Genomic DNA, 11,585 nt, shown 5'->3' with positions numbered 1-11,585 from the left:
GACCGGGGAGCAGGGAGGCTGGCGATTGGCTGAGGCGCGGCCTGGTTGCTATGCGGATTGCAGGCTGGAGCCAGCAGCGGTCGCCGTGCTTTAATTTCAAATCGGTCCTGTTCAGGGTGGTCGGGGGCTGCGCGGCGGGATGAAGTTCGTTCGGTTCCTCATGAAGAACTCGGCCCTGTCCAACGTGCCCAAGCAGATCGACCATTTCTCCAAGTTCTCCCCCTCGCCGTTGTCCATTAAGCAGTTCTTGGACTTCGGTGAGTGAGTGAGCGAGGGGTCGGGTGCTTGCAGTCGGGCGCCCCCCTCCTCCCCTCTCTTCCTCTCTCCTCTCTCCCCCTCCCCCCTCCCCCTCCTCCCCTCCCCCTCCTCCCCTCCCCCCCTCCCCCCCTCCCCCTCCCCCCTCCCCCTCCCCCCCCTCCCCCCTCCCCCCCTCTCCTCCCCCTCTCTCCTCCCCCCTCCCCCCTCTCCTCCCCCTCCCCTCTCCTCCTCCTCCTCCCTCCCCCTCCTCCCTCCCCCTCCTCCCTCCCCCTCCTCTCCTCCCTCCCCTCCTCCCTCCCCTCTCCTTCCCTCCCTCCTCCCCTCTCCTTCCCTCCCTCCTCCCCTCTCCTCCCCTCCCTCCTCCCCCTCTCCTCCCCTCCCTCCTCCCCCTCTCCTCCCCTCCCTCCTCCCCCTCTCCTCCCTCCCTCCTCCCCCTCTCCTCCCTCCCTCCTCCCCCCTCTCTCCCCCCCCCTCTCTCCCCCCCCTCCCTCTCTTCCCCCCCTCTCTCCCCCCTCCCTCTCTTCCCCCCCCGCCCTCTCTCCCCCCCCTCCCTCTCTCCCCCCCTCCCTCTCTCCCCCCCTCCCTCTCTCCCCCCCCTCTCTCTCCCCCCCCTCTCTCCCCCCCTCCCCCTCCCCCCCTTCCTCCCCCTCCCCCCCTTCCTCCCCCTCCCCCCCTTCCTCCCCCTCCCCCCCTTCCTCCCCCTCCCCCCCTTCCTCCCCCCCCCCCCCCCTTCCTCCCCCCCCCTTCCTCCCCCCCTCGCTCGGGGGGAGGGTGGGGGTAGGTGACAGCACCCCTGGCGTTGTGCAGGCGGTGCACGGGAGGCCCTGCTCGGGGGTGTGGGGTGTGAGGGGAAATTATGTCCATGCACCACCGCATGCACGGTTGCATTGAAATGTATGCAAAGCCAACTCGACCTGCAGAGAGAAGTGGGAAGTTTGCAGGCCTTTGTGTCAGGGCGACAGTGAAGTGATGCCCTTCTCCCTTCATTACAGGCGCATTTCGTGTTATTGTTGTGAACTTCATGCATGGCCAAATGCCAAAAGGTGCATGTTTACGGAAGCTTGCTTGCTTGCTTGCTCTCTCTCTCTCTCTCTCTCTCTCGTGTGTCGTGTTCGGTTTCCAGTTAAGTTTGCCTTTGTGTTTCTTTTCAAATTTGACCCCGCTAGAAGAAGAAAATGCTGGAAACGCTCAGCAGGTCAGGTAGTATCCGTGCGAAAAGTCGATGACACCTCGACGTTAGCTCTGTTTCTCTTCCCACACTTGCTGCCAAACCTGCTGAGTGTTTCCAGCATTTTTTTAAATTTTTATCTCGCATTTCCAGAATATGCGTTTTTTTTGTATTCACTTATTATTCTTCACTTCTGTCTGCATCTATCATCGGTTGATAATCTGACATGCAAGAATCGGCTCTATTTCACGCGATTTTTGTAGAGGTTTCAATGTTAGAACCGCACGAATGGCTAAACCGTAACATACATTCGGAGTCACTTGCCCTCAAGAAGGGGGAACATTGCCTCAATATGTCAGTGCCGGCTGAAAAAGTGGTATTCTACGTCCCATTCGCGATCTATGGCCTTGCAAATTAGGACACTTCAGGTGATAGTGAAATGGCACTCGAGTGCTGACAATGCAGAGCTGCTAGCTTTTAACAATTGAGGTATCTTGCAAGAAATGGAGTCATTGCATCAGACTGCAGGAATTGAGCTGCAGTAGTTCCTTACAGTCCCGATTAGCCTGGAATTTTGCTGAAAATATGTACTGAAAAAGTAGCGCGTCTTGGTGCAGAAAGGTAGTAAATTCAGCTGCAAGTGAAATCGGGCTCCTGATTTCTGCTTATTTTATGCTCGTTCTTGTCTACAGGCCAATGTATTTTAGTAACATTTTCAGGATACTTCCTCATTTCCTTACTACGTAGAAGGAGGGCATCTATTCTATTTGGCTTGCTCTCCGAGCAATCTCATTCTCCCCCCTCATTCTCTTCTCCTCCCCCCCCCCACACACACCCCCACACACACACACACACTTTTCTGTAACCTATTCTCTCATACAACCCCAGGATTCTCCTAAAACTCACTTACACTAGGACAATTTACAGTAGCCTATTGACTTGCAACTACCAATGTTTGGGATGGGTGAAGAACCCAGGGCACCACTGTGAAATCTCAGATAGTCACAGGGAGAACATGCAAACTTCACACGACATACCGACGGTTAGTATTGAACCTGATTGTGTGGAACTGAGAGACAATGGACTAACACATATGGTTCCAGTTTGTCCACAGCTAGATCACCATTAGTTTTAGCATAACCAGTTATGGAAAATCTTTGCATTATATTAGGAACAGCAGCTAGTTTTATTGGCAACTTTTTCTATTTACTTGCACCTTTCCATTATCGGTTATCATGATCTTTATCATAAATTGGACACATCTTTCATTGCAACATCCCTAGAGCTCTCCTCCCCTACACCTTTAATCCTTCTGCCCTTCCCCCCTTATCTAGCAATAGTCAGTCTGCATGTCTAATGTTGTATTGAATGAGCAGAAACTTCTTCAACAAAGAATGAAAAGCCCTTGTCTTCAATCCCTACCACAAACTTCGTTCCCTGCTCATGGATTCCATTTGCTAGTAACTGAGACTAAGTATCACATAATTCACAATCTTGGTATCATGTACAATTCCAAAATAACTTCAGACCACATATCCCCACCTTTGCTAAGGCCATTTATTCTATGTATGTAGCATTGCCTAACTTCACACTTTGCCCCAGCTGATCTGTTAAAATCCTCAACCATGTATTTGTTACCTTTAGTCTTGATTATTCCAACACAGTACTGACTGAATTTCTAAATTCTAGTCTCTATAAATATGGTTATCCAAAACTCTACTTCCTGTCCTAGCTTTCAACAAATCCCATTCTGCAATCATACCCATGCTCATTGTCACCTATTAAAGCCACACTTCAGTTTTAATATTCTGCAACTTTTGCTTTCAAAGTCCTCTGTGACCTTGCTCTCCCCAATTTTGTAATTTCCTCCAGCTCTGAAATTGCATTTCTCCAGCTATATGTGGATCTTCAAATTTAATTATCTCAGCACTGTCAGTCTTGCTTTCAGCTTCCAGGGCCTTGGCTGTTCCATTTGTTTATACATCTCTCAGCTACTTCCCTTCTCTTTCCTTTAGATGTTTTGCAGAATCTGTTTCCATTGTGCTCTGATATGCCCTTTGTGGCTCAGCTTTAATTTTTGTTTGACCCCTATCTCGAGAATGCCTCAGAGATTTTCCTACTTTAAAGGTGCTACATAAATACAAATTGGTGTTATTTGTGTAAGCTCAACGGTCATACTTAACATGAATAGGGCAAACTGTAGTGATGAAGATACCGGAATCTTTAAGAAACAGTTGGATGTAAAATGGGGGAAATGTGATATTTCTGAATTGGTGCAGTAAGCTTTCTTGATTCAGTTAGGAAAGAAGACTATTCAGCCCATCATGCCTGTGATGGTTCCTTGAAGAAGCTATCCAATTCACCTCCTCCTCCTATTTCAACATAAGCCTTTTTTTTCTTTGATCATTTATCCATTTTCCTTTTGAAATTTTAAATGGTTATATCTCCAGTGCGATCAAAATGTTCAGTTAGGCTCCATTTGTATGATGAAAGATCTGATCATGTGAGATATCATGTTACAAAAGGTGTTCTTGATTTTCTGTGCAGTGGCACCACCTTCATCCTGTGGTATTGCTTATATTGATGTTGGGGCTTGCTTTGACAAAGTTAAAAAAAAATAAATAAATGACTATATGGATCATCTTGCATATAAACTGCAGCTGTGACATTGCATGGTGTAATTCTGTTCTAGCTAGCAAAACACTGGAGCAGTATCTAGAGATTTCCACTTTGATATAGTGGAATTCAAATTTATATCCCACTATAGTAAATGAGGAATTTAAATTTGGTTAACTACACAAATCTGGATGTGAAAAGCTAGTATTAGTATGATAATTAGTAAACCATTGGATGTTAACACACATCTATTTCAATTATGGCATTAGAGAAAATAATTTATTTGGCCTATGTGGGGCTCCAGGCCATCATTGTGGTTGACTTCACTGCACTTGATGGCATTTTAGAATGGACATTAAATGTTCTAGCGAATGGTAGCCATATCCTTTAAATAAATAGCCTTTCATTTTGAAAACAACCGTAGGGTAGGGTGCTTTCATGTTGCTTGAAACTGAAATATTTCTCATGAAAATAATGAACATGGCTGACGGGGAAAATTTGATCTGAAATATTAATAAGGTGTGGACAGAACTGATTTAGTAGACAAAATTTTAGTGATTAATATTATGATATTAACATACATCACTCAGTCTTTGTAATCCTGCCTCTGGTGATGAATTCATCAGTTTAGAACCTGGATTGTTGTTCCCTCAGGTTATGACTTAACCAGGCATTGTCTAGGACACTGCTAAATATTCTTCACAAGTCTGTTAGCCAATAATGTTTTTATGCATAGACTGTTGCAAGTGAGCCCATGTCATTGTTGGTTTGGTTAAAGTCATTGAAGACTGAACATTATCTGGGCCTTTTAATATTAATCAATTTACCCTTTGGTTAGGAGCTTCTGGACCTCCGCCTGGAGTTTAATCTGCTCAAACTATACTTAAGTTATGTGTCTATGCAAAACGGCTGGAATGAAAACCCATTGTTATAGCTTCACAGCATTTATCACTGGCCTGCAGAATCTATTCCAAGTGATTTGCATTTGTTCATTTGTGGAGTTAACCATCTCTGGGGTTATCAGGTTTGTCAAGGAACAATGTAACTTTTTCTGTGGTTACAGTAGCCACACTCTAAAACCATGTGACCTTGTGAATGTTTCCAGTTCTATCTCGTATTGCATATCTTTTGCCAAGAAGCAACAAAATGTAATAGAATGAAGTATGCAATCTTGTACATTTAGAAAATTCATTAAGGAAAATAACCCCCATCCAAGGAACCATTCTTAACTAATGCTTATTCCTTCCGTAGAGTACTTGGCGTCTTTTCAGTTCTTTCCATTAGTGACCAATTTACAGATGTTCACCCTGGGAATTGAGAAGATCTTGTGGAAATCCCATGTAGTTCTGATTCAGATACTGTATGTTGATAGTTTGAACAAGGTAAATTCAATACAGACTGAATGAACATAAAGGAGTACTCATCTGGAGCACATACCTGCCTCTTTGAAATCAAGGCTAGGATTTAACTTGCATGATTCCAAAATTCAAACCACTTGCTGATATTTCTATATGTGATAGCATGAAATCAGTTCCATGAAGGGACTAAAGCTGGAATAAAAATCTCTTCAGGCAGTAAAAAACAGCAAACACTGAGCACTTCCATGGTATTAAATATCATTGTCTCAAGACTGTTTGGGCATCAGATGAGGATGATGGTAATTTCACTGTGATGTTCCTCCTTGTCCTGCCTAGAATCACATACCTGGCATGTTACTTAAGACCTGGCATGTTACTTAAGACCTTCCAGCATTGTGGAATTGTATTGCAGTTTAATTCTCGCTGCTTTAAGGAGAGAAGAAAATTGAGTGGAAGGTATTGATACCTAGCATTTAAGTACAGTGTTGCATTCTTATTTACTTAGGCTCAACAAATGCCTGTGAGAAGACATCCTTTATGTTTCTGAGGCAAGAGCTGCCTGTGAGACTGTCTAATATTATGAAGGAAATCAACCTTCTCCCAGACCGGCTACTTGGCACACCTTCCGTTCAGTTAGTTCAAAGCTGGTGAGTAGCCACACAGAAGAAGTTCATGCACAACAAAGAATGGCCCCCTTCTGAATAAGTATGTGTCTCTTGTGTGTGGCTTCTTAAAAGTAGTACAATTTGAATGGAGTTTGAATAAAATTACGGTATGTTACTGGTATGTTTTCCATCCAGATTTTTAAAAAAATGTTGACTTTTGTGCACAAGAATATGACTAGTCATACTAGCCATCTGGTTAAATACATTTGCTAGTGATGCTTAAATTACACAGCTGGAGCTGTGTAAATTCTGCTGTGAACTTTATCCCACTTCGGTGCTCTGCCCCCCTCCTCCCCCCTGCAAGTCAGTGTGCACATGCCTTTCTGCTTATGTGGTGTTCTTGTTGATTGTAAAAGCCAGTTCAAAACAACTTTTTTAGTATATGATACAATACATGAAACGAATGTGTCTTTTTATCACTAAATAAGATCTAGATATAATTTAGAATTGCTTCAATAGATCTTGTTAAACACCTTCCCACAATTAAATATCCTACTTTGTTTCAGTACAGAAGTGGTACTAAGCAGCATTTTAAATAAAACAAGACCAAGCTAGAAATGTGTTCAGAGGGAACTCCAAAGCAGTGTGAGTTGTTTCCAGTCTCTGATCTCTATTGAAATTATTTTGAGGCAGTAGTCAAGAATACTTCTATAGAACCACGAGCATCTTTAGAATGTGATTGGCATTTGTCCTTTATAGGAGGCTTGGTTGTGAAATTTGAAATGGCATTAAAACCCTCCAAATAAATGGAACTCTGTCATATTCCTTATGAACATCTGTGCATTTCCTTTTGTACTTTTTGCTCTTGTATGTTTAGTATTTGCATCAAGTATTCTCATGACGTGTACTGCGCATAGAAGAATTTAAAATTCTACTTGAGCATCCATTATTACATCTGTGTATTATTTCCACATTTTGGGTGGGATGTTGAGTCATTCCAGATCATGTCAAACATAATATAAACATTTACTTGTTAGTTGTGTTGAGGGTGTCCAAAACTATTTTTGGCGATTGTTTAAAATTATTGAGAGGGATAAACTTGCATTTTCCTTTGGGTTGTATAGAGATATTGTGTTACAGAAGAACTTGCGAAAAAGACACTTTTTTTCTAAAGACCAAAATATCTCAACCCCTGTATTGGGAATATAGTCTCAGAAATGTTGTCTCTATTAAATTTGGCAATTTGCCACTTAAGAAATGTAGAACATGGTAGTTGCACTGCATTAGACATTGAGCATGTCCTATCTGCTATGCAAATGTGATCTGGAAATTTCCATTTTCAGTTTCTAGTGTATGCTGACCTCGCAGGTTATTTGCTAGAAAAGTGCCTTAATTAGATCAGCATGAACCAAAAGTGCATGCTCTTCGTGCTTGGACACTGTGCATTGTACACGTGTGGACATTGATCCTGACTGGGTTTAGTGTCCAGCCAATCAAGCAATAACATTCCACTCACCTCTATAGCCTTGCAGTTAGTCTGCATTTGCAAACCCAGTTAGTCTTGTATACATTCAGAAAACATTGGGAATTATTATTCATAGAGAATAACTGGTGTGTATATATTTTAAAAAAGATTTGTTGTAGGTGATTTAACCATTCAAGGAAGGTTGATTTTTAATTCTTATGGCTCAAAATCACAGTCGTTATTCTGGTAACAGAACCTAATACAACCAGGAATGTTTTCTCAGAAGGAACTCCCATGTTTGTTTTCCAAAAGACAAATGGTGGAATTGGACATAATTATAGTTATGCTAAAGGTGATCAAATGTTAATTTTATTTGCTGAGGTAAATATTAAAAATAATACCTTGGCTAATTATTCTTTGTACCCTTGCAGTTATTCTGCCTGAACTTTTCATCATTGATTTGCTTGTATTGGAGAAGATTGATTTTGCTAGGCACTGCAAGCTTCCACTGCTAGATCTAATCATTTGGCATTGAATCTCTTCACATTGAGCCCTTTGGGCTCTGAAACTGGCATGAATACTGATTTATTGCCAACACTTTAAAATAATTTATTTAAGTATGGCCAGTGTGCTGTTTTTCTAGAAAAAAAAATATGGTGATAAACTTCAGCATTTAGAAGACTTCTGCCTTTTTCTATCAAAGCATATGTGCTAAGAATTTATGAAACATTTGTCAAATTTGGAAAAAGACTGGACTTGATCCATCATCCAATTACCATCCAGCATTATGGCTGAAGTTACTCCTATTGACAGAGTTAAAGGGTTTGTAATGTTTTCAACAAATTGCCTGTGAATGTTTTAGTAAAAAAATTCACTGTTGTAGATGCATGGCCAACCTCCAATAAAATAGAACAGTTTAATTTCAAAATCAACTCTGTAATTGTGCTACAGAGATAGTGTGGACAGGTTTGTTCATTTTGATACTCCAATAAAAGTTAACCTATGGTCATGTGTAATCTTTCCCTTACGCCCTCTCCCCTGAACTTAACAACCAAAAGATCACAAATCAGTTTGAACTCTTGTATATCCTATTGAGATGATGGTCAAAATAGCAGTTGGCGCCCCTCAGGCAATGGATTTTCAGAGAATTGGATGTAAAACATTTCCTTTTTAGATCACATTTGGTAATCCATCTTAATTGTAACTAATAAATGCATGTGTGTTTTACAATCAATCAATGTTTTGTGTTGGAATCCATCAGAAAGGTCTGTCTTTATGTTGCAATTATTCTAATCATGTTTTTTTTCATTTAGGTATGTCCAAAGTCTCTTGGATATTCTTGAGTTTTATAATCGGAACCCTGACGATCACAGTGTTTTATCAGGGTGTGTTTTTTTTAAAATCCTCTAAGGCTTATGTTCATAGTTGTTGATTGCTTATCATTTTTTGTCAAAATATTCAGCTATTCACCCTTATCTAGTTAATTGGAGCCTTGTTTTATAAAGCTTTTGAATATTTGTGCACTTGGATTGTGAAACTAAAAGCTATAATTGTTAATTAGGTTCTTTAAAATTTGTGGCTGGAGATAACATTCTGAAATATGTAAAATGTGAATAGCAGGTGAAGTTAGTACTAGTTTTATTGGATAGTATTGAAACATAGTATATTAAAGACCCAAAATTCCTTTAACTAATGACTTGCTAATGAGATGGTGGTGTGTTGAAATGTGGATGTACAGTAAATTGTTAATTTTAGGAGTTCAGCTTTGAGCATTTTCACCACTTGAATGATTTACTGCAGTATGTTGCCACTTTTTCATCCTTACTGAATTTTAGTCCTACAATTATTCAACGTGCTGACTACATGTGTGATTTAGGGAACAAGATACTGCATAAAAATTCGGGCAACTATCTAGGTACACCACAGCCAACTAGTTTTATTGTTCTGCTAAAGCTGGCTTCCAAAGAATTGCTGCATATAATAAGGTCTAATCTGATGTAAAAGAACTGTGTTTAAGGGCATGGTTTTATATTTTATGTATATTCTTAGTTTCACAGATGCATTAATCACAATCAGGAATAGGCACAATGAAGTTGTTCCGACTATGGCCCAAGGTGTGATTGAGTACAAAGAATCATTTTGTGAAGACAGCATCACCAGTCAGAATGTGCAGTACTTTCTGGATCGATTCTACATGAGCCGTATTTCTATTCGAATGCTCATCAATCAACATAGTAAGTGTTATCAATTTCGAGAGGCCCTTGCTTTATAGAATTACTTTATGAAACACTGATTTGTAGTGGAACTGAACAGTTGGACATTCGTGAATTTATCTTGTTTGTCATATATGTTTTAACTGATCCTATTTGTGTCAGATAAATATGTATTTTCCTCTCTTCAGCATTAATTTTTGATGGCACAACAAATCCAGCTCACCCAAAGCATATAGGCAGTATTGATCCTGACTGTGAAGTTGTTGGTGTTGTTAGAGGTAAGTGATTTTCTTTTGCCCCAATTAGGGAATTTACTTTACTCTAAGAGTTGCAAATGACCACGTTGAGTGAAAGCCCACAAATGGGATCTCTATTTTTCTGTGTGTTTAAATTTCAGTGGAATGGTCTTGCAATAAAAAGGACTTGCATTAGTACATCTCCTTTAAGTTCCTTTCAAAATATTGCTAAGCACTTTCCAGGTATTTTTTTTTAAGAATAATATAGGAAATGCAATAGACAGCTTACTTGTGTAAGCTCCCATACACAGCAAAATGACATTAACTTGGGGATTTCTGGTTTTAAAATAGCTGATGAAGAGAAACATTGCCAGAACATCAGATTATTCTCCTACTCTCCATCAAAACTGTTTCTTTTTATTGTATGGTGAGGGTATCAACTAGTATGTTGATGGTCAGGTTTTGGTGTCAGGTTATGGCAGCCAATATGACAAAGTGAATGTTGGGTATGTGCCCTGCAGTAGCTCAATGGTTACAACCTTTGACAATGCATCCTATTTTTTGATATTTGTTGCTGTATTTTGCATACTGGAATTCAGTCTGAGTTTCCATTGGTTAAAGGTGCCCACGTATTCCCTATCTGGTTTGTATCCACTTCAAGGCTGACAGTATGTTATATGGGAAGATCTAGCCCAGATACAGATTCCATTGTGTTGGTGATGAGATCATTGTTGTGCTGCAACTTTCATTGTACTTCACTTTAAAGAACATGTTTGTTGGAATCTCACCCTTGGTGATTTTCTTCTTTCCAATTGCGGTGGATCAGTTATGACTGACTATGTCGCTGATCACCATGAAACAATGAAGGCTTCCCTTCTGATATTCAAATCTGGCACTGATACATAACTAAATTTGATATTTTGGAATGTGCAACTGTCAGCATTTGAATTTTGGATAATGGCATTTCTGTTAGTATTTGTCATCCTTGACCAAGCTGAACCTGAAGGCATTAGAATTCAGAAAAAATGAAAGATGATATTATTGAAACAAGTAATAGTCTGAGGGACCTCAATAGAGTAGGTGCTAAGAGGATGTTTGTCATCACAAAGAAGCTAGATTTTGTAGGCATAGCTTCAGAATAAGGCATTGCTTATTTAAGTTAAGGAGGAACTTCTCTCCAACTGTTATGAATCTTTGGAATCCTAGAGCCCATGGAGACTGAATCATTGAATATGTTCATAGCAAGGATAGATCGACTTTGGGTAAGTTAGGAGTTATGAGGAACAAACAGGAAAGTGGACCTGGGGCCAAGATCAGATCTGCCATGATACTGAATGACAGGGCAGGCTTGTGAGGCCTCGGAGCTTGCTCCTACACTTTGTGTTCTCAACTTGGCTGCCTGTACTAAACTATCTTTTAATAAGTAGGTATTGTAAATGTACAGACATTGAAAGTACAGTCATACTGGCTATCGCTGTCCTCAGATGGTTGTGTTTAGTGTATAAAACATATCATTCGCATTCAGTGGTTGTTACTTTGAGTCACATCAACTTTTTTAACATGACTGAGTTAAATCTCAGATTTTTCTGTTCTAACAAATCTGATTTAATTCAGTAAAGTAGAAGTGTCTTTTTCACTAAGTTGGTCAGTTCACCATTGACTACAG

General features: G+C 40.6%; 1 protein-coding gene across 1 annotated transcript in view; it reads left to right on the top strand.

Annotated features, from left to right (window-relative positions):
- Window positions 1-11,585, top strand: part of LOC127582968 (pyruvate dehydrogenase (acetyl-transferring) kinase isozyme 2, mitochondrial-like) — a 28,600-nt gene continuing 17,015 nt past the window's right edge. The window contains 5 exon segments of the mRNA XM_052038628.1: window positions 1-257; window positions 5,906-6,047; window positions 8,784-8,855; window positions 9,520-9,704; window positions 9,872-9,961. Of these exon segments, the coding sequence (XP_051894588.1) occupies window positions 140-257; window positions 5,906-6,047; window positions 8,784-8,855; window positions 9,520-9,704; window positions 9,872-9,961 (607 nt within the window). The 5' untranslated portion in view covers window positions 1-139.

This window comes from Pristis pectinata, chromosome 25 (genome assembly GCF_009764475.1).
Source record: "Pristis pectinata isolate sPriPec2 chromosome 25, sPriPec2.1.pri, whole genome shotgun sequence".
Classification (NCBI taxonomy): Eukaryota; Metazoa; Chordata; class Chondrichthyes; order Rhinopristiformes; family Pristidae; genus Pristis; species Pristis pectinata.
This window is presented reverse-complemented; position numbering and strand designations above follow the sequence as displayed.